This window comes from Sinocyclocheilus grahami, unplaced genomic scaffold (assembly GCF_001515645.1).
Source record: "Sinocyclocheilus grahami isolate Dianchi unplaced genomic scaffold, SAMN03320097.WGS_v1.1 scaffold175.1, whole genome shotgun sequence".
Lineage (NCBI taxonomy): Eukaryota > Metazoa > Chordata > Actinopteri > Cypriniformes > Cyprinidae > Sinocyclocheilus > Sinocyclocheilus grahami.
In genome coordinates this window covers 723,365-747,192 of record NW_015505354.1, presented here as the reverse complement: position 1 = coordinate 747,192, position 23,828 = coordinate 723,365, and the positions used below count along the sequence as shown (strand labels likewise).

Genomic DNA, 23,828 nt, shown 5'->3' with positions numbered 1-23,828 from the left:
CGAAAATGGCGGAAGGCGGCGACGAGGCTCTCTTCAAGTGTAAGTACCTCAGGGAAAAACGTTGTTCATTGTGGTTAAATTGCACTTGTTTAACATGATCTAAGTGAACGGCTGACTTACAGAAAGTTTAAACATTGTAAATCGATGAGATGATTTCGTGAATCGGCTGTAAAAAGATGTTTAATCATTGTTATTACTGAGCATATCAAGTTAACGAACAAATCGAACTAGTGTCAATGCTGTTGTACTTCAGCTTGTTAACTGCTTTTTTTTTTTTTTCGATTCATGTCTGTTGTTTGTCCTGTGTATTTTTATGCATTTATTTATAACAAATTACTTTATTTCGTTGCTCCAAATGAGCCTCTGTCATGGTGTTCACAGACATGACTTTTTATTCTGAGGTAAAATTTGCTAGCTAAATAGGTGATTGTACTTACCTTATTTGATAAATGATTTACAAGCTGTTGACGAAGGCGTGATCTTTTTAGTCATTTATTAGAGCGCTTTTATCCAAAGCGACTTACAAATGAGGACAACAGAAGCAATCAATTGTAGTATTAAAACAACTAAAAGCTAAAACTATAAATACTACCTATACACATTTTAAAAATAGATTAAATAAAAATGACAAATGCATACAACAAAATTTCATAAAGCTAAAAACAATTCAAAATGGTAAAGAACAAAAGGTAAGCCAAACACCAAAAAAAAAATGTGTATGTACAACCACACACACACACACATATATATATATATATATATATATACACATTTATAAATTCAATATATATTTCATTTCCATTTAGTTTGCTGAAGTATTAAAATAACTCCTATTAAATAAAACTAAAAACTTAGACCTATACAGACATAATAAATTCAGACATAATTTAACTAAAATTAAAATAAGTAACAAATACAAATCAAATGACAGTAGTTTATCAGTAATCCTAAAAAATCTGTGATCTGCGAGCAGCTGACCGACGCCTCTGAGCTGTTGATCCAATCAACGTTAAAACGCCGATGAAAGCGGTAAGAATAACGTGAAACATTGCTGATGTTCGCGCAGTAGTGAGGCCTCTTTAAATTTTGGCGCTGTTGTGAAGACGCATGTCACGTGACAACATCAAAATCGCGGATGTAGTATGTCCGAATTCCATTCATACTACTCGCATTCATACTATACAGAACGTACTGTTTTAACGGTCGAGTAGTACGTTCAAATTTAAATGTAGTACCTACTAAGCAGTATGCGATTTCGGACGCAGCCACATGTGTTCTGCGAAAAAATAGCCGGTCACGGTTTCCCTCATGAGACAGCGCTCAACCAGAACTGACCGCCCGGTAAGATAGCAGACTACCGACGGACTCACAAGTCACAGCCGTCAACCGGGGCTGTCCTTCTCGTCGAAAACATGGTGAAAAAGGCTAAAAGTCCCGTCACTTACGCAAAAATGAAGGGAATGGTTTCATATTTTACAGGTAAGCTCAAATACTTAGGCTATTATTCAAATTTTAAGAAGAGCCATCTTGATATTCTGGGTCAGATATACCACAGAACGTCTTGAGAAAAAAAGAAATATTTGAATATATACTTTAACAACGTTTAACCAAGTTTCTATGTAAAATCTGTAATATATTAAATCTGTAATATATATATATAGATAGATAGATAGATAGATAGATAATATTTGGAAATTAGATTTTTTTTATTTTTATGTAAAGATGTAAAAGTAAGATTAAATATGTGTATTTGAATATAAAGGTTGTTCTGTGTCCACTATATGCAGATGTTTCACTAATCATAAATTATTTAATATTTTATTTTCTCAGCTTTAATTAAGGACAAGAAGCTTCGATCCAGCAGCCACCCTATCTATCGACAGTGTGTTTCATCCTAGTCATCATTTTCCATTGCATGAGCTAAAAGTGAAGCAGCACATGGCTCTGTATGTATTCCAGTGCAGAGTTCAGAAGATTGACTCATTATTAGAGTCAATCTATACATAGGTGTTGGATGAGTTTGAGGCAGTTTTAGGTGAAAATAGTTTCTCTGATATGGTTTCTCTCATTCCAGGATGGATTTCTTGCGACCTGAGGGTAGTCTTTCTGAAGATGATAGAGCAGAAGCTGTAAGTGAGCTTTTACAAGTTCACTTGTGTGTACTGGGCCTACAGATTAGCAATATCTTACTTTAAGTATTAATAAAGGTCTCCAGTCCTTTCAGAAACATAAGGCCAAGTCAGCTGCGCTGATTTGAGTTGCTGTACTGGTTGACCTGCAGTAATCTATAGATGTAACAGGAAGTTCATTTATTTATTTGGATCCCCATTAGTGGCTATTCTTCCTGGGGTCCAAGTAAAAAATAAATACATAAAAAAATTAAAAACTGCATTAATCCACAACAATAAAAGTGAAGTGAAGTGAACTGTGCTGTGGTTTCATATGTCACTGGAATAAGCTGCTGACTGGCTCTCCCTCTCCCTGATCTCTCTCCCAGGTTAACAGTAATCCACAACCAGAGGAGCCACAGTCTCGGTAAGCGGGGTGCTCAGATATCAGGCTATATAGACAGAAACATATACAATTACACATAAATATTCATTTCAATATGATTTTAGGGTTTCTGTGGCTGATTTTGACTACTTGAAGGTGATCGGGACTGGAAGCTTCGGCAAGGTATTATTTATAGATGCTCAGTCTGCTTTGTATTTCTTCAATGTTTGAATATTGTTTGAACCTTTCTTTGATTGTACTCAGGTGTTCTTGGCCACACACAGGGATAATGGCAGATATTACGCAGTCAAAGTTCTACAGAAACACAATCTTAACAACGAAGGAGGTGAATATGACTGTATGAATATGTGAGTAATTATTTGATTCATAATGTGTCTGTGTGTATTCACTGTGTTGTTTTTCGTACAGGAAAGAAATATCATGTGTGAGCACAGTGTGTTGTTAAAGACTCTTAATCATCCATTCCTGGTGAAGCTCCACTTCAGTTTTCAGACCAAGGACAGACTCTATCTTGTGCTGGACTATGCATGTGGAGGAGAGGTATGTTTACTTAGCTATCTAAATAAATCTAAATGTAGCTATCTAAATTAATCTATCCCTAACCCACACCCTAAAAAATCAACTAACAAACAATCTTTACTTTATTTTTATACCATATTTTCAGATGAGGACTTTCCCAAAAGGATTTTTGTCAGAATCATCTCACTTCTAGGTACACATACACAATCAAGTACACACAGCTTTGAATTTGAACTTGTTTATGGTGATGAATTCAGGTCATAGGTTCAAGTCAGATGTCAATAAGAGGATATATGAGGAATGGGCCAAAATACCAGCAACAGTGTGTGACAACCTTGTGAAGACTTACAGAAAACTTTTGACCTCTGTCATTGCCAACAAAGTGTATATAACAAAGTATTGAGATGAAATTTTGTTATTGACCAAATACTTATTTTCCACCATAATTTGCAAATAAATTCTTTAAAAATCCTACAATGTGATTTTCTGGATTTTTTTTTCTCATTTTGTCTCTCATAGTTGAGGTATACCTATGATGAAAATTACAGGCCTCTCTCATCTTTTTAAGTGGGAGAACTTGCACAATTGGTGGCTGACTAAATACTTTTTTGCCCCACTGTATACATGACACCATGTGTAATTGAATATCGAATTGAAAAGTTGCACATCGCCTCTGTTAGAAGAAAAACAAAACAATAAGGCCAATTGTAGTGGACAAAGTCAAACTACGGTCACATTATCTAGGTCTGTTAGTCCATCTTCGCAAAACTAGACTGGTACAATTTCAGAAGTAAAGCATTTACAGGACATTATTTAATTATTGATTTAGTCTGACTGAAATTGAACTTTTAAAGCGGTCGTATTCAACCAGGGGGCCGCAGGATGACTTTAAATTATTGATGTGTTTGTGGCAAATCCAAATAATACTGATTTGCGTGTATTAATGACGGTCTATTTCATTTTTGCAGCTCTTTTACCATTTGCAGAGAAAGGGGGTGTTTGGAGAACCCAGAGCCAGATTTTATGCTGCTGAGATGGCCTGTGCTTTAGGATACTTACACTCCCTGAAGATTGTCTATAGGTACCAACATTCTGAAATATCTGTGCCTCTAGAATGCAGATAAGCCCATTCATATGTGCTTAGTGAGAACAAAATGAACACTAACTTTCAGCAGATTTGCAGTAATCTCTCTCACATGTTCACAGAGACCTGAAACCAGAAAACATTCTGCTGGATTCTGCAGGTCATGTGGTTCTGACCGACTTCGGCTTGTGTAAGGAGGGAATGAGTGGACGTGGCACCACCAGAACCTTTTGTGGAACGCCAGAGTACTTAGCACCTGAGGTTCTCCTGCAGAAGGAGTACGACAGGACTGTGGACTGGTGGGGTTTGGGAGCTGTCCTTCATGAAATGCTCTATGGCCTGGTAAACAAACCCATCAAATTAATGCTCATTTAAATAAATAATGCAGGTAGACAGGTGTGTTTTACGCACACTCTTTCTCATTCCAGCCCCCTTTCTACAATGCAGATCGTCTTGAGATGCTCAGAAATATAATTTATCAGCCATTGGTATTAAAACCCGGAGTGTCTAGTGCAGCCAGAGATCTGCTGAAGAGACTGCTAAACAGGGACAGGGCCAAGAGACTAGGAGCAAAACGTGACCTGGTAACCCAACAAGCACACACACACACACACACAAACATTCACGAACAATCTGAAAATCATTTGTCTTGTGAATGGCTAAATGTCATTTTGCCCTTTTTTGGCTTTTAGACCGAGCTGCAGTCTCATCCTTTCTTGTCTATTCATCGGGATGAACTTGTTGCAAAGAAAATTACTCCTCCTTATGTTCCCTTATTGGTGAGTTTTTTATTGTTGTTAAAGGGATTGTTCACCTAACATTGAACATTTTTACTCAAACCAGTATGACTTTTTCTTCTGTGAAACACAAAAGAAGATATTTTGAAAAAAAATTTCCATTTGATATAAGTCAATGGTGTCCAAATTGTTGATTTTCACTGCATGGACAAAGACATTATTCAAAATATCTTCTTTTGTGTTCCATGTGTGACCCTGGAGCACAAAACCAGTCTTAAGTCACTGGGGTATATTTATAGCAAAAGCCAAAAAAACATTGTATGGGTCAAAAGTATTGATTTTTCTTTTATGCCAAAAATGTTCCATGAAGATATTTAGTAAATTTCCTACTGTAAATATATCAAAACGTAATTTTTGATTAGTAATATGCATTTCTAAGAACTTCATTTGGACAACTTTAAAGGGGATTTTCTCAGTATTTAGATTTTTGTGCACCCTCAGATTCCAGATTTTCAAATAGTTGTATCTCTGCCTTATTTATTCAGCTTTCAGATGATGTATAAATCTCAATTTCGACAAATTGACCCTTATGACTGGTTTTGTGGTCCAGGGTCACATATAAGAAACAACCATACAGATTTGGAAAGACATGAGGTTAAGTAAATTAAGTGTTTACACAGGAGATAATTTCATATAGATAACATGTATATAATTTCTATTTGTTTACATGTCTGTATTTCAGTCTGGCCCTGGTGACCTCACAAACATTGACCCTCGGTTTACAGAACTTCCTGTTCCGCAGTCGCTAGGAGCATGTGTGGAGTACGGAGCAACCTTTCCTGGCTTCACCTACATCAATGAAAACATTCTCTCACTGACTCGTGGACATTAAGACAGAATTCTGTCAGACCAATAGACATTTTGTTTTAAGGATGTTTAACTTAAGCAAACACTGAAGCACAGTTCATTTTTATGTTAGCCGGACCAATGCTTTTGCACATGACTACAAATTTTCTATCAAATGTGACTGTTTTCCTAACATTCATGTTATTTAATTCCTTTTTTAGCCCTATTTGATAAAACAAATATTTGTACTGAAATACAATGATTAGTGGTAGTCTGACACTAACTGTGATGACATGAAGTGAGACTACAGGTTGCATCAGATGTTTGATTGTAAAAGTTGTGAGATGGAATGAATATTAAATCTCAATGTAATTACAATTGTGTGTACAAAACATGTTTTTGATAAAAATTGTCTGATCAGTAAAAGAATGTCCAATTTTTGGAATGGAAACAATTAAATTATTTTAAGCAAATCGTGATGGAGTATGTTTTATTATGCAAGGTCCATGTCTTGGTTAACATGTTTTAATCCAATTATCAAAAAACCGTTGTGTACAAGCGCTGTACTGTAAATAGAGACCTGAATCACAAAGTTGCACACAGTTGTCATCCACAGACATTGAAGTTTATCACCTGCGACTGCTTCGCGGTGTTTTAATGCCGTTTGATCATGTTTTATAATGCCATGCTGCCTGAATTTGGCTCAAACCTCCTTTGCAGACAACGTACTAACAACTAAAAAGAAACAGCCACTTTTTAAGCTCACAGCGCCACCTTGTGGTGTCTTCGCTGTCAACCTTTTCGACACTCTTGCCACAATGCGGCTGTCAAAACATTGTATTTAAACATTATGAACTTCAGTTTAAAGCTTGACGCGGTGTTATTTGATTAGTAAGCTCTGCCCTTCTCTATTTATTGCATATGACGAATGCCCTTCAAAAGAGATTTGCGGAGAAAATCTGAACACGTGATTGTTACAGGAAATCAGATCAGAGAAGATCACCACTACAATGACTGTAAACTGAAAAGATATTAAAATCCTAGTCTGAAAACGGCACGTTTCAGTGTGCACGCACTTTAAAGACTGCATTAAAACTGAGCCACTGGCGGCCCCGTTCGAGCACCACAGAGCTCTCTGCTTCTGTTTAAAGTGCGTGGAAAACGTCAAGAGAATCAAAACCATTTTCTTTATCTGTAATATCAAGGCCTTTAATTGTTTTAGAGCAACAAGCACCGACAAAACGAGTATCGCGCACAAGTCGCTTCTAGGGTCATGTAAGGACACACAGGGCTCAGTTCCTCTGGTTCTTTGTTACATTAAGAGCATCTGTCACACATATATGTTGCAATGAAGTTTATCTGGGCTGCAGAAGTTGGACAGACACATATTAACCCGCGCATGCGCAATAACGCTACCATCCAGCTCTAAATAAGAGTTACGAGAGAAACGAGGTGAGTTGCACGTTTATCAGTAAATATGACGTTAATGTCGTCACCCACGCAGTAAACAACGATACGAACACAGAGTGCGTTTCTTGTTTAACACTTTTCAGCCATTGCGGCTATTTTCAACGAGGTTTAAAAACCGTAAAGATAAATAGAAGTGACAAGTTTGTGCAGAAGAAATTAAAAGCATGCAATTTGTTATTTCCTCAGGCCTGCGTGCAGCCGAGTTGTTATTTATAGACGGATGAATGGCAACTCATTCAAAGTGCCTCTGGGAATGCTTTTCTTTTGGAGAAGCACGTGAAACTGTTGGTTTGGTTTATTGTAGGATGCCCTGCTAATGTTACAGCTAGCCGGGGCTATCAGTCGGGCTAACGACATTCCGTGACAAGGGGAAAGTACGGAGTTTGTTGACGAAGGGGAAAACATTGCGTTTTAATAAAACAAGTTGCACACTTGGCCTTCCCGTGTTGGTTGAAGGTCCGAGCGACGTGAACCAGACCAGAGAACTGTTATAATTTACATACTTTAAACGTGTCGGCCGCCCTTTGCTATGCTCCGCCATTTTGTGTGTCAGTCGAATGCTAATAATGGGCGCTCGCTCAGCCGCTCACGCATTGCACTTTATTTATGCGAAGAATAAATTCCGTCATCACTTGAAATATCAAACCAAACGTTTTTTAGTAAACCAGACGAGCTTTTAGGTGATGTTTGCTGGGCGCCGTTACTGTACAGTCTTGGATTTAGATGACATTTTGATTTATGATAAACGGCAGGTCAAGAACGTTATTACACTATTGCCTGCTGGATACGGACGACAAACGTGCTTAAATAAAGATTTAATTCTTTGAAAACAAACTGATCGTGGATATTTGCGCTTTAACTTGTCACCGCAAGTATCCGCGCGCTTTTAAAGCAAAGATTTCACGAGATTCTTTTAAAACAAGGAAAAGCTGAACTTGTTCGTCTAACTTTACTCTTAATCGCTTTCCTCCATTAATAACCACCAAAGTAGCTTAAGTATGTCAGTGAGAGTCTGTATACATAGCTAGCCCATAAAAAATGGGCATCATAAGTGTGTAGAAATACATATTTTGGTCCTCGTTTAAGTGCGTGGTGCAATCCTTACTGCGAGAAGCAGTCGCCCTCTGGCGGGATTCGGTGGAACGGCAAGCGCCGCGCCGCGCAGCTATTTCATAAACCCGAGTTGCGGGCGTTGTATCAGCCGCAGTCAAAACACGGTTTTCGAGGCGAAATCGTCATATTTGAATAATGAAAACGTCGGTTTTGTTTTGTTTTGTTTACTAAAACAACGTGTGCTGATCTGCCTAATTAAAAACGTCTTTTCTGCCAAAAAGTAGATTTTTTGATCTCAATATGCACTTTGTGTATTCGTTACAGCAGTGGTTCTCAACCAGATGGGCTTCAACAAAGTCCTCACGACTTAAAATAATGTAAAACAAGACAATACAAGCATTAAAATAAACTGAAACAGCTAAAAAAAATCATATTTCTATGATATTTCATGTTTTAAATCACCCCCTCAACAACTGTTTTTTTTTTTTTTTGGAAGAACCATGATTCCCACAGTCACAAACTGAAATGAATGCCTTTGACATTTTTATAATTGTTGTTATACATTTTAGTAGTTATACCAAGCTCTAAAATATCAAGTAAAACATATTCATAGTTTGTTCAAATTTAAGATGCTTACTTCAGTCACCTGTCCATGTTTTAACAGTATATTTTTCTCTTTTGACCTCCATTTCATAGGTAAAGATGGCAGAGACATCTACGACTGATGGTTCTGCCGCAGGAGCCGATTTTGACATGATGAGCGCTCTTGATTGGAAGGACGGCATAGCCACCTTGCCAGGAAGTGACATTCGGGTACAGATATTTAGTGTATATGATGCATAGAGAGTGATGTGAGGGACATATTTGTCTATTCGGAATGTACTGATGAAAAATCCCAATATCTGGTCTGTTTTTAGTTTCGGATGACTGAATTTGGCACCCTGGAGATTGTCACAGAGGTGGAGCCCAAAGTTAAAGAGGCGGAGCTTACAGGCCCACAGCCTCAAACGACAGGCACCAACAACAGTCATTCCCCTGAGCAGAACAAAACTTCAAATCAGACTGCAAAGCCCCAGTCAAATAAAGAGCATCAGACAAGTACTGTGGGTGAGTACCAGTAACTCGCACATATTCCTACCAAATAGAGAAATGATTGGCTCTTTATTTGTTTTTGAGAAATCTATTTCTCTTGCTTTTTTTCAGTTTCAACTGACCCCCACAGGCAGGCAGGGGTCAACATCACCAGGAGCCCCAGCGCTGTGGAAAGCCCCAGTGTGAGTACAGTGCCCAATGCATTTGTTCCCATGACTGAGGCGACTGCAAACTGCAGGTCATGTGGTCACTCTGGTTCACGTGAATCCTTTCTACAAGGCAAATTTTGCAGCGCTCCTTGTGTACAGCCTACCAGTGGCAGGTACATGTTTTTGACATTCACTGAGCTCGACCAGTTGCACTGTCTGTGGTGTATTAAGTCTTTGTGTGTATATGTGCAGGTCAACACCAGCTGAGGCTGTCGAAGGAGAACGTTTAGGTAAACGTGTGAGAAAGAAGAAGAAGATGTTTATGGAATCTGGAGATGAGGAGGAGGACAACATAGAAGAGGAAGAGGTAATGCACACACACCTACCTCACACAAAAGAGAGCAATTCAATATTAACTAAAGTGTACTAAAGTGGAATGTGTCGATAGCTCAATGTTGTTATTCTTTTCAGGAGAAGGTTAAATCCTCAAAGGGGAGACGAGCAGCTAAAGTTGCTAGACTAGGTTGGTAATTTTATTTTATTTTACACACACACACACACACACGCTTATTGATATTTTCTATTGCCTAACCCAGCCCCTACCCCTAAATTTACCCCTCACAGAAACATGTGCAGAACACTAGATTTAAATAAAAGCATGTTCTGTCCGATTTACAAATCTTTTTAACTAGTGTGGACCAGTAATGTCCTCACTAGTGGGTTGTCATATTATTTCACTATATAAATGAGGACATTTGGCCCTCGCAAGTATAGTTAAACAAGTACGCACACAAAATGGTTATCAGCCAATATTAGGGATTCCAAATAAAGAGGTTAGATTTTTTATATTTATTTAAACATGTTGGATATTTATCAATTGAATCTTTAAAAACATTAACTTTTTAAAAACACAGTTAAACGTAATCTTTAGAAATCTCAAAATGAAGATCCGTACTGTACATTATAATGTTATATTATCTTAATTCAGCTGTAGCATGTAAACAACTGATTTTAGTCTTTTTATTTCACTTAGACAAAATATTAAAGAAGTGTAACATTGGCCATTTATCAGCCATAATATGAAAATAATAATTGGCTTATCAGTGTTGGCCAATTACATTTATATTTTTATATTTCTGCACCTCAACTTAGATGGATCGATTTTGTCTTGTGTATTTTCACTCAGTTTCAGCTTGTCTTTTATCCCATGTATTATGAACTATAATGTTTGTTTTTTCATGTATACTCATTTGGATGCTTTTCTGAGCCATATAAATTACAGCTTTATGATGCTGTTTCCATAGTGATAGCACCTCTGGTTAAGAAGAAAAACTGGAGTTGGTCAGCTTATCTGGAAGAGGAGAGAACTATTGCCGCTCCCTTGAAACTTTTTAAGGAGGTGAGAGACACACAGCATATATAGCTTGTGTTTCTGTTCACAGTTACAGCATATAATCAACATGGAATAATTAGGATCCTGATTAGGATTCTTAGTTTGATGTCAGTCCACTTTTGTAATTAGAAAAGTGTTACTTGAATGAAGTGTTTATGTGTGTTTGCAATACAGCACCAGTCGTTTCCTCAAAGCAGGAATGGATTTAAAGTTGGCATGAAGTTAGAGGGACTGGACCCCTGTCATCCAGCTCTATTCTGTGTTCTGACTGTTGCAGAGGTAACCAGAGTCAAAAGTTACTGTGATTTTACTTGATATGTGATTTTTAGGGCACAAAACTAAATATGTTTTTTAGTTGTACTTGTAGTAAAAACATTGTATGGGTCAAAATTATAGATTTTTTTAATGCCAAAAATCATTAGGACATTAAGTAAAGCTCATGTTCCTTGAAGATATTTTGTAAAGTTCCTACCGTAAATATATCAAAACTTAATTTTTGATTAGTAATATGCATTGCTAAGAACTTCATTTGGACAAATTTAAAGGCGATTTTCTCAGTATTTTGATTTTTTTGCACCCTCAGATTCCAGATTTTCAAATAGTTGTATCTCGACCAAATATTGCCATATATTCCAAACCATACATCTATGTAAAGCTTATTTATTCAGCTTTCAGATGATGTATAAATCTCAATTTAAAAAAAATTGACCCTTATGACTGGTTTTGTGGTTCAGGGTCACATATTTTTCTTCTGTTCCAGGTGCAAGGCTACAGGATTCGGCTTCACTTTGATGGTTACCCTGAATGCTATGACTTCTGGGTAAATGCTGACTCATGGGATGTGAAGCCGCCAGGCTGGTGTGAGAAAACCAGCCTTAAGCTGTTGCTGCCAAAAGGTGCTTAATGTACTAATAAAGATGTACTGCAAAATTAATCTGTTGTCAATGATACAACATGCAAAACAGCTCTTGTGCAGAGCTCTATTTTTGGTTTTTGTAACAAAATAGATGTGTTTTATAGATGTTTGTTTATGTATTGAAACTACTTAAACAAAAATTTCACTCTGAATGTTGCGATTACAAAATGTCCTATTAGTTGTTATTCTGAAATTGAATATATTGTATTTGACACGCTTATTATTTAGAAATAATAAATACCAAAAACATAATTAAATTAATTAATTAAAATAAGTTGAAAATCTAATTTAATAACTATAAAATATATTCTAAAATTATAATTAATTTTATTTGTTCCGAAATATGGTTGCATAGTTTTCATGTGGTTTAATAACATTTGGAATGGACAAAACTGAATAAAAAATTTTTGGACACTCTTAGGGGCCATTCACCCAGAACATTTTTTTGGCTTGAAAAATGCAAGATGTGGGGAGTGGAATAGGGAAAAAAAAAAATTCGTTTTTATAAAAGTTGAACTTGAGTGCCACTTTTTTAGAATGCCTGTCATGCACAAGATGCCACAAACAAGAGCGCAACAGTCAAACACGTCATCTAATGTGTGTTTACAAGGAAAAAGAATGGAGAAGTAGCACAGTAGAATGGGAAAACATGTTCTGTTTGAATGGAAAAAAATGTCAGATGTTTTGTCGTTGCATATGCTACTAGAATATTCAATTTATTAAAAAAAAAAAACATCATAAAATGTATTGATTTGCTGTTCTTGTAATATTTTTTCGTGTGTGCTTACAGGCTGCAGAGATGGAGAGTTTAACTGGAACACATATGTAAAGAACTGTAGGGGTCAACTGGCCCCCAAACATCTCTTCAAGAGTCTTAATACAGTATGTCATTTCATATGCACACAATTAAAAAATATATATCTCAGAGATGTCTCAGTGTTCCTGGAGATCATGCTGTCTTCTATACCCATGTGTTCTCTGCCATATTTAGTCGGTCACACCGTCAGGATTCCGTGCAGGGATGAAGCTGGAAGCCGTTGACAGGAAGAACCCATCACTCATCTGCGTAGCAACCATTGCTGCTGCTGTTGACAACCGGCTCCTCATTCATTTTGACAACTGGGATGATTCGTATGATTATTGGTAAGATAGTGAGCAGAATTCTGGGCGTATGAGGGTCCTCATGATTGTGTAAATGCATTCTGTTTGTTCTCAGGTGTGATGCCAGCAGTCCATACATCCATCCATTAGGGTTCTGTGAGGAGGCGGAGTTAACGCTCACTACACCTGCAGGTGAGACCCTTGCCGTCAGTGCATCATTTACATTACTTTCACATTTTATTACTGAATTCTATTTTATTTTGTGTGAGAAATGTAGTAATACTATAAATATGAAATTAAATCAAAATAAATTATTGAAATATTATCTAAAATATTTATAATTTATATCTAACATGTTCTATTCAGTGAAAATTGATTAGTATAGCACTTTTCATAATCAATATAAATTAATATTTTAAAAATACCAAATGAGTAGAACGTTTTGAAATTTACCAAAGACCCCCTAGCACATCCTTGTGGCTCCTGGAACCCATTTTGAAAGCCCCAGAATTTAAGTTTTTTTCTTTTTTACTTTAAACAAACTTACGAGCATTGACAAGTGGTCTTAGGGTTATTTAACATCTGTATATTTTTGTGTCTTAGATTATAAACCCCCCAAGGTTTTTACTTGGGAAAAGTACCTTGAGGAAACTGGAGCCCAGGCTGCACCAGCAAGAGCCTTTAAACAGGTGAGGTTTGATTCACCCCACTGAACCATGAGAGGTGTAGTTAACTCATTTATAATTGGTCTATTAGTTGATGTGTCACAAAAGTGCAGAGTGAGCATGTATGAACATGGAAATAACATGGAAATAAAAAATGAAAAAAAATAAAATCTGGATCGAAGTTGCAAGTTGTGGACAGTTTGACAAAAAACACACCATAATAGAACAATAATATAAATGACGTATGTGCTATTTTGATTCAGATTTTGTGTTTATTTATTTAATTTAATATTCTATGTAATTGAAATGTATTAGTATAGCACATTTGGTTTTTATTTCTTACTGTTGAAAACATTTTGAAAAAAAAAATCTTGGGTAAATAAAACTTAATTGTGAAATGATGATATAAATTATATATGTGCTGGTTTTATACATATTTTTGATTTCAATTATTTATTATTAATTCGTGTTTTTATTTGCATTGTAAATTACTTTTGATCTTTGGCCGTCCAGAGACCACCACATGGCTTCCACGTCGGGATGAAGCTGGAGGCAGTGGACAAACGTAATGCCATGCTTATCCGTGTATCCACCATCTCTGATGTAGAAGACCACAGAATCAAGGTTTACACACAAATATATCTGTAGTACCTCATTAATATACAGTGGGGCAAATAAGTATTTGATACACTGCCGATTTTTCAAGTTTTCCCACTTACAAAGAATGGAGAGATCTGTAATTTTCATCGTAGGTACACCTCAACCGTGAGAGACCGAATCAAAAAAAAAAAATCCAGAAAATAACATACGATGAAAATTACAGATCTCTCCATTCTTTGTAAGTGGGAAAACTTTAAAAATCAGCAGTGTATCAAATACTTATTTGCCCCACTGTAGTATAATTAAAAATCAAAATGAAAAAATGGAATTGTTAATTAGTCATTTATTAATAACTATTCACTTTATGGTATTTAATATGCTGATACAGTTAGTATCATTGCTAACTCTCTGTGTGTTTATATATAGATCCATTTTGATGGCTGGAGTGAGGAGTATGATTATTGGCTAGATGCTGATAGCCCAGATCTGCACCCAGTAGGCTGGTGTCAGAAGATAGGTCATCCTCTACAACACCCAAACGGTAACAGACTGTTCGACACATTTACATACAGTGTTTCCACACATGGCCCCACCAGACTCATAATCAAACTTGTCATTTTAACCATATCAGGTCCCAGAGATTCTCCAGTGCTTCCAGGACAAGGCTGCCCAACCCCAGGATGCAGTGGAGTCGGACACATTAGAGGACCTCGGTATGGAACACATTACACGTAAGTTATACACATACTGTTACAGATACAACCCATAATGTTCATTCAAATGCAAACGAGTCTCTTTCCCATGTTTAGAGCGGTGAGCTGTCCATACTCAGATTTGAATTTGAATAAGGACGGGCTGGTGCCAGACAGACTGAACGGGGAGAGGCCGGTCACACTCAGTGGACCCCCGCGCCACCGCCGTGCTGAAACACTCACTCAGACACACCCTCCCACACCCAGTGCCGGCACCCCTGAACCCCCCGACACCAGGACGGACGCCTGTCCACAAGCTCGCTCAGTGCGTGAGCACGTTGTGTGAGTGTCATGAGTAACATACAGTTTTACTTTGCTGTCTCTCACATACAGTTTTACTTTGCTGTCTCTCACACACACACACTCTTTCACTCCTCATCTCTTTCTCGTTCCTCCTGTACTTCAGGTCTGGCAGCGCTCCCAAATGTGTCAAGCCACCTCAAGTGAAGCAGGAAGGTAACGGGAAAGGTACAGATTGATCAGATTTCATGATATTTCGTCTTAATTTGCTTTTATGGATAATCCATAAACTCTGAGAATGTTGCATATGGGTCAATTAATTCATGCTCCTTTTTTTGTCTGGATGTATTAAAGGGGTCATATGATGCGATTTTAATTTTTCCTTTCTCTTTGGAGTGTTACAAGCTCTTGGTGCATAAAGAAGATCTGAAAAGTTGCAAAGACTAAAGTCTCAAAGAGATATTCTTTATAAAAGTTAAGAGTCAACCACGCCTACCTAAAACGGCTCGTTCTAACACGCCCTCACATATCTACGTCACTATGTGGAAATATTAGCATAATGCCGCCCAAATGTGCACACAAAGAAAGAAGGCGTGGTTTCAGGAACAGCAGTAGTGTTGATGTAGCCATGTCAGGGAGACGCTGTGTTTCAGTGCGAAAGCAAAAGCACTTTATTTGGCCTTCCGAAAGTAGATGCAATGAGGAATCATTGGTTAAGATTTATTTACAACAGAACAGCACAATCCAGATGTTCGAATTTGTGCAACGCATTTTATGGACGACAGTTTTTTGAACCTAGAAGAGTACAAGGCTGGCTGTGCACAAAGGCTATTTCTAAAAATAAAAAAAGGGTCAATTCCGACTTTGCTATGACAATCTGGCGCTTCTGAATCAGCTACTGTAAGTATGTTTTGTTAATAGTTTAAGTATTTGCTATTGACTGTTCAAATGCGGAGTTTTGCGCAGAGCAGAGTAACACGTCGTGTGTGTGTGAGGGGAACAGGGTCACATCACAGGAGAGTGAACTGCCTGTCAGAAATCATAGCACGTCAGCTGTCTTAACCGCGGCTTGTGTACTGCATCATCACTGTGTCTGTCACGCGACTCTGTTGCCCTTTCGGGCTTGAACTGATGGTAAAACTAACGACATTATTAACTGTCTTGATATTTACTTTGAAAGCTGAAGCTCGCGATTATGGTAAGGGGCGTTACATTTCCGACGCGTGCTTGTGGTGTTCGGCCAATCACAATGCACTGGGTCAGCTGGCCAATCAGAGCAGACTGCGCTTGTCAAAGGAGGGGGCTTTGTTGAAAACAACGTGTTTGAGAGAGGCGGGGCATAGAGGACCTACAATAATTTGAAAAATAATGTGTTTTTTGAACATTAAAGCATCTCATCATATTCTGTTATACCAAATACACAAAATAATGATCTTTAATATAGCATCATATGACCCCTTTAATATATACAGTGACTCCAATACACCTCTTCTATGATAAGAATGTTTTTAATGTTTGAATTAAAATTAGTTCGATATTTTTGGATGGTATAAAGTCAAACATATGAAATCGTAATGAATAAAAAAAGCTTAATTAAATGAACAAAATTCTTGAAAAAACCTTTATTAAGTAGTTTCACATTATTTTAGTCTTGGAATTTTTTTTTACAGGTCTGCTTTTCTCACTTTTGTCCACCAAATCAAATTCATGTGGTGCAACTAACATGACCAGAAAAAAAATACATTTAACAGGAAATTATATTATAGATATTTAGGCCCCTTTTGACCTTTTTATTACAATAATATGCTAGTAATGATATATAAAATATGTGTTGTAAGTTCTCAATATCTTAAAAAAGATTTTTAATGTAAATATTTAATTATTCATAATTTTTGTAAAAAAAAAAAAAGTTTTACCTTAAAATATATTTTAAAACTTTTTGAAAATAATGATCAAGATGTGTACACTCACATGTATTTAAAATACTACTTTTACTAATAGTTACACCAGTCACAAGAGTCAAGACATTTAAATTTGAAAATTCTGAAACAAAGATGAATACAAAAGTACATTTCTAAGAACTTTCCACATGTATTTTTCAACTAGTACCATTTTCTGTGTTGTGGACACGTTTTCAAGGCATGTCGTACTCATGAATGAAGTCTGTTTGTGTTGTAGATTCTCTTCAGCAGTTCCTGCACGAGTCTGTGTTTTGGGGTTGGGAGCCACCAAGGTTTCATCTGTGTTGGGAAAAGCATGGCAAACTCTTGCCTGAAGCTTTAGGCCTCACTGCCAAGAGAGTGGCCAAGTGGAACACAGAAGAGGTGACATTTGATAATTCTGGAAAAGTTCACTCAAGCTTTTAAAGAGGTCTTCTAAACATATATATTTTTATTGTGTATCTTTTGTTTATGTTGTTCTTTCAGGTGGCAAGTTTTGTAAGAGAGCTGCCTGGCTGCAGAGAGCATGCTGCCACCTTTAGGAAGGAGGTAAATGAAAAAAATATAATTCTCCTGAATATCACCTTAAAGGGGTCATATGATGTTGCTAAAAAGAACATTATTTTGTGTGTTTGGTGTAATGAAATGTGTTTATGCGGTTTAAGGTTCAAAAAACATTATTTTCCACATACTGTACATTATTGTTTCTCCTCTATGCCCCGCCTTTCTGAAACGCGTCGATTTTTACAAAGCTCATCGGTCTGAAAAGCGAGGTGTGCTCTGATTGGCCAGCTATCTAGTGCGTTGTGATTGGCCGAATACCTCAAGTGTGTGACGGCAATGTTACACCCCTTACCATACTGTGCTGCTCTGTCTAGCCGGAGCGAGGAGACAAAAACATTAAAACCCGTTATAAACGAGGCATTCGTTGCATCCAGTGGGGACATAATTACGGATTATAATGATTTATACTGTCTTTTTACACGTTGCATTGCATCGCGCCTTTGGGTTAAACTGTTCTGGAACAGTGTTGTAAATACAACTTAACCACTGATTTCTAGTCGTGTCCTCTTTTAGAAGGCCAAAAAAGCTTTCACAACGAAACACACGGCCGGCTTGAGTGAGCAGAGGCAGGTGGCCTTATGAACGGCGCGGCCGGCGGATTTGACGAAGGAGCGGCCGGCAGGCTTGCGGCAACCACATGTGACAGCCCCGGGCTGGACTCTGCTTCGTCCACGGTGAAAGCCGATCCGGCGATCCACAGCACTAAGTTGATGTATTTCCTCAGCGACCAGCACGGATCAGCTCCAGGCATGACGAAGCGGATATCGTGCTCTTTTGGAAGGCCAAACAAAGTAGTTTCGCTTTCACAATGAAACACACAGCGTCTTCACGACATGGCGGCAGCAACAATACTACAGCGAGAATAAAAGTTACACCTTCTTTCTTTGCGTGAACATTTTGGCGGCGTTATGCAAATCATCCCACATAGTGACGTAGACATGAGGGGGCGTGTTAGAACCAGCCATTTTGGTAGGGCGTGGTTGACTCTTAACTTTTATAAAGAATATCTCTTTGGATTTCAGACTTTAGTCTTTGCAACTTTACAGATCTTCTTTATGCACCAAGAGCTTGTAACACTCCAAAGAGAAAGGAAAAATTGAAATCGCATTCAGTGATTTAAAGTACCTTCCCTATATACTCTACCATTCAAAAGTTTGGGGTCTGTAAGATCTTTTTGATGTTTTCGAAAGAAATTTCTTATACTCAACAAGGCTGTATTTAGTTGATCAATAATATAGTAAAAACAGTAATATTGTAAAAATTATTATTACAATTTAAGATTATGGTTTTCTAATTTAATATATTTTTTAATTTAAATTATTCCTGTGATGGCAAAGCTAAATTTTCAGCAGCCATTACTCCAGTCTTCAGTGTCACATGATCCTTCAGAAAGAATTCATCAATGCTTATTTAGTGCAGAAGAAACATTTCTTATTATCAATGTTAAAAAAGAAGTTGTGCTGTTTAACCATGATGCATTTTTTTTTTCAGGATTCTTTGGACATAGAAATTTTTGATAACAATTTTAGTCTTCACTGTCACTTTTGGTCGATTTATTGCATCTTACTGGACCCCAAACTTTTAAATGTTAGTGTATGTGTGGCTCATTAAGCAGTAATCTGTGAGTATCTTTGTTCTTAGACAAAGTGAATATGTATTAAAGATATTTGTTTTACTTTTCCCTACAGCTAATTGATGGCAAGGCCTTCCTGCTTCTTACTCAATCAGACATTGTTAAGATTCTGAGCATCAAGCTTGGACCTGCTCTCAAAATTTATAATTCGATCCTCATGCTGAAGAGTGCAGATGAGGAGTAGACAACTGCTGCTTCATCAAACATGTTTGAAAGTTGCTCTAGCCCCCACCAATGCGTCCAGCAGACTGACAAATGTTCAATCATTGGTCTCCTTATGAGTGACAGACATTGACCGAATCAGCCAATTCAACAAACTTTGTGTGATCAGAAAAATCAGAGTTCCTAAAGGCTGATATAGATTTGATGTCTCCCCTTCCAACTCTGCACTCGCTCTAAATTAGGGCTGATATTCTCTTTTGAAACCAATCATTTGATTCATATTAGACTCTGGGAGGGGTGAGTACACTACACTGAGGCACCTTAAATTGTTGAAAGCTTAAACTGGATTCCTTCATTGTTGATATTTATGTTTTTTATGGTTGCTAAAATGACGGTTAATAACGAAAGGCACGATGGTGGAGCTTTTACTTGAAATGTAATTGTGTGGGTTTTTTTGTAATAATGCAAATAGACCTTTTGTAATTGAACACATCCTAATTAATCCAAATGAGCCTGTTTGAGACCACTAGAGGGCAGCAGGATTGTGTGTGTGTGTGTGTGTGTGTGTGTGTGTGTGTGTGTGTGTGAAAGACTTTTGCAGCATGTAAGTGAGAAAAATGTATAAAAGTGTGCTTGCATCTAATGTCAGGGAATTCTTGCTCTGGGCAAATCTGGAATTGAATGTCTCAGTTTGTATTTACTTAAGATGAAATGTTTGATCTTGTAAAGTGCATTTGTAAATTGAAGAAATTGTATAGTGAACTGGACAGTGTGCTGACTTAATAGACACTGCAAATAGAGTTGGGAATAGAAATGAGGGGTGTGTGTGAGTGTGTGTATTTTGAACCTATGAGACCCTGACATTTTGCCTTGTACATGCATTCCTGAATACTAAGACATTTTGTTCTATCATTCATCGAGCAAAAGTTTTTGTCCATCTGCTGTATAATACAGCTGTAATTCTCAGCTCTGCTACAACTGATTTTGGAATCACTTCATATTCATGTACTGGTTTGGATTTGCAAGTGCTTCTCAAAGTTGTCATACGCAAATTCATATGCAGGCTGCTTTCAGAATAATAGATCCAGTTAGGGTTGTAAGCTGGAGAAAAATGTGAAAATGGGTGTACAAAAACTAAAATACTGAAAAATATATATCTGCAGACGCATTTGATTACAAGTAATAAAGGCATTTAGATGGTGATGCAAAATTAAGGTTTAGGGGAATCCTCATCGCAGTGGTTAGGGCCAAGGATGAGTGATTTTCTTTGGTTTGTGTGTGTGTTTGTAGATTAAATGTCTCTCTAAACAGACTTTTATGTGTGACTGATTGTGTTTGTGAGTTTGTTTGTTTTTTGGTCCAGTTTTAATGGAATAATGGATAAATTGAATTAGGTTTCATGCATGTGAATTGGGCTATGCATGTGTGCATCGTGTCTTTTGCATGAATTATTATTGAGACTAATCTCGCTCCATAAATATGATGCATAATAACACTCTGAGTCAGTCAGGAAAAGGCTTGAAATGGGCCTGGGTCCTTTGAGACTCTAAGAATAGGTTATTCTGCCCACCGTGGGACCCAGCGGGCTTGCACACATGTTCCCATGACCCTCTAACCACACACACACACACACACTCTCTCTCTCCCTCTCTCTCACTCACTCACTCTCTCTCTCTCTCTCTCTCCCTCTCTCTCACTCACTCTCTCTCTCGCTCTCTCGTCACTGGCCGGTTTAAAGTAAATGCACCTCCCCTCGCGCTCAGGATATTCGCGTTTGCTAAGGTTGGAGACTAATGGACTTGCGTGTTCTCATCATCGTGGGATGATGCGGTTTCGTGTCTTTGAAACGGACCGTAAACCATGTGTTTCCAGTTGAGGAGAAGCAACTGAGGTGAGTTGTGGATCTACTGCACGATCTCTACGGATATGAAAAGCAGTGTACTGAAAAACAGACTCAAGTTACCACATTTAGTGCGCTTGTCTTGCGTATTATCATTTGTAAGACACGCCCACAAAGTTTGCTACTTTAAAGGTGAAATGTGTATGTTTAAAAAAAAAAAAACTTTTGCCAGTCCCATTGTGATGGGACAGCAGTGAATAAGCCATTTTCATGTTGATTTCCCTGCAAAAGTGTAAATGCTGTGGTGCTATCATAACATTATTCTGTTCTGTTTGTTTGAGAATCCAATTAGTCCATAGCAGCATTGACTCAACCAATGCCATGAGTTTAGGGACAAACTCCACTTTTAATTTGTTCAAGTAATGTTAACCACTGACTAAATCAAAAAACACAATTTTTAAAAAAAACCATAGGACATTTTTGAGGGAACCTGTTGTGATCAGAGGCGGAATCTCTGGAAACTTATGACTTTAACTTCACTACATTTGAAAGACAAATATTGTACTTTTCACTCCACTTAATTTCTATCAAGGTCCTCGAAGTAGAAAGTTGTTAGCAGCTTTGAAAGTGGGTGATTTTTTTCTTCTCTAAAAACTGTCTTTTTTCAGTAATCACTCTTGGGGCTACATGAAGTGATTCCCCAGCATTTTTTGAGCACTGATCAGTTCCAAATGTGATATTTATTTACAACAATTCAATAAGAAGTTCATATTGTGGTTTATATTAGACAAAATATTGTCTGATTTTGCTAAATTGTGTAAGTGAAAATATTACATATAAAGCCACAGAAGAATTGTTGTGCATCTAATAAAATACAAAAGGTGTTTGACTGAAGCAGCACTGCACAGACTGTTCTGTGTGTGACATCAAAGTATTGCGAGAGCGATCAGACAGCATTTTTTAATTTTTTGTTTTGATGTCAAATAAGCCTTGCTGTTTAGATTTTTTGTTAAAGCAGTGTTGCTGTTGTAAAGTTATACAGCTACAGTTGTATTGCTGGGTTTTAAAAGCAGGTTTGATTTTTTATTTTCTTTCTTATCACTCTGTATTTACAGCAATTTCACTGTCCACTCTGTTCAAATGTGGATGAATGGCTACACATACATGTGTCCAGAGCTGTGTGAGATCACTACCATCCTGCTTTTGTGGGGGTGGGTAGGGGTGTTAAATAATACGTTTTTTACATTCTAAAAGCTCTTTATTCCAAAGATACTACAAGCTAGTCAGTGTATTCAGCAGGTGTAATGTATTGTAAGTTGCTTTAACGGTATTGCAAGTATTATATACAACAATAATAAAACAGTGCATTGACACAAAAAAAGGAAATTAACTTTTGGTACTTAAGTACTTTTAAAAGCAAGTACTTCTGTACTTTTACTTAAGTAAAAATCTGTCTTTACAACTTTTACTTGTAATGGAGTAATATTTGGCCAGCAGTATCTGTTCTTTCACTCAAGTAATGGAGTTGTGTACTTTGTCCGCCTCTGGTTAGCCTACAAATTGACCTCATATGGATAACCAAAAAATGTGGGGAAAAAAAAGTAAATAGTGTAGCTTAATAATATGGTTTTATATTATGGTTATCGTTACATAAAATAATGTTAGATTAAAATATGTTTATAAATGTTTGTATACCATTTTTTGCAGTGCCAGTGTGAGTTTGAGTTAAAAACAAACAAACAAACAAAAAGGTTGTACTTGTACCTATCTTAGAAATTGGTTACAGCGGTTGCACATACAGATAGCTATTTTCTACCTAAAAAAGTGCCACCCATGATTTTAACACATTTATTTCAGTGGTAGTACATTTGAAAGGGTTTTCCTGTTGATGAGATGTTACTCATGTGTATATTTATGTACAGGATGGAAAAGCAGCATAGAAAATTCTTAAACTACATTACCAGTAGTTCCTGAGCAGACAGGTCTGATTTTCAGAACAAGGTAGGACATTTTTTATTGTAGGTTGAAAAAAAAAACATGATATTGTTGATTGCAATTATTGTGTTTTTTATATAGAATAGTAAAAAAAAAAAAAAACCCGGCTAAAACGAGTAGCCTTATTGAGCAGAGATGAAGCATCAGACAGCATTTGCAGTAAACCTGAGGAACTGGAAGCACAAACAAATAAAAAAAAAAGGATTATACAAGGATTGTCACAGATTAGTTGTCTTGCCCACAAATAAATGCTTCTGAGAAACTAGGATTATTGTAATGATGCATGCTTTCAATGTGCAAAAACTCTCAGTATTATAATTTAAAATATATAAACATATATATAGGCTATATGTAATATGATAAACATTCTATAAAATATTATTTTTCTATTTATATAAAATAATTGTATATTTTATATACTTTTTAAATAATACATTTATTAAATAAAATGAAATTATAGTTGCAAGTATGGAGAGGAACTGGGTTATGTGAGAATAACCCACTCACTCTTTATACTTTTTAACCGACTACAATTTGTAGTAAAACTAAAAAAAAATTCCCCC

The 23,828-nt window shown here is 36.9% G+C and overlaps 1 protein-coding gene and 1 pseudogene across 2 annotated transcripts; both read left to right on the top strand.

Moving 5' to 3' along the window:
- Positions 1 to 1,277: 1,277 nt before the first annotated feature.
- LOC107593729 (serine/threonine-protein kinase Sgk1-like) lies at positions 1,278 to 6,135 on the top strand (annotated as a pseudogene).
- Positions 6,136 to 7,031: 896 nt separating this feature from the next.
- Positions 7,032 to 20,814, top strand: l3mbtl1b (L3MBTL histone methyl-lysine binding protein 1b). 2 transcript variants are annotated; one of them, XM_016283516.1, is made up of 21 exons: positions 7,032 to 7,152; positions 8,920 to 9,036; positions 9,141 to 9,330; positions 9,427 to 9,637; positions 9,717 to 9,831; positions 9,936 to 9,987; positions 10,769 to 10,863; positions 11,032 to 11,136; positions 11,618 to 11,753; positions 12,564 to 12,655; positions 12,765 to 12,916; positions 12,990 to 13,066; positions 13,478 to 13,563; positions 14,053 to 14,163; positions 14,566 to 14,680; positions 14,771 to 14,852; positions 14,949 to 15,173; positions 15,298 to 15,359; positions 17,310 to 17,455; positions 17,558 to 17,620; positions 19,324 to 20,814. In XM_016283516.1, the coding sequence occupies exons 2-21, from the start codon at positions 8,926 to 8,928 to the stop codon at positions 19,450 to 19,452; spliced, it is 2,355 nt and encodes a 784-aa protein (XP_016139002.1). In that variant the 5' UTR covers positions 7,032 to 7,152; positions 8,920 to 8,925; the 3' UTR covers positions 19,453 to 20,814. The 2 variants fall into 2 exon arrangements, with proteins under 2 accessions (XP_016139002.1, XP_016139001.1); XM_016283515.1 differs by having other exon boundaries at positions 14,771 to 14,870.
- The last annotated feature ends 3,014 nt before the right edge of the window (positions 20,815 to 23,828 follow it).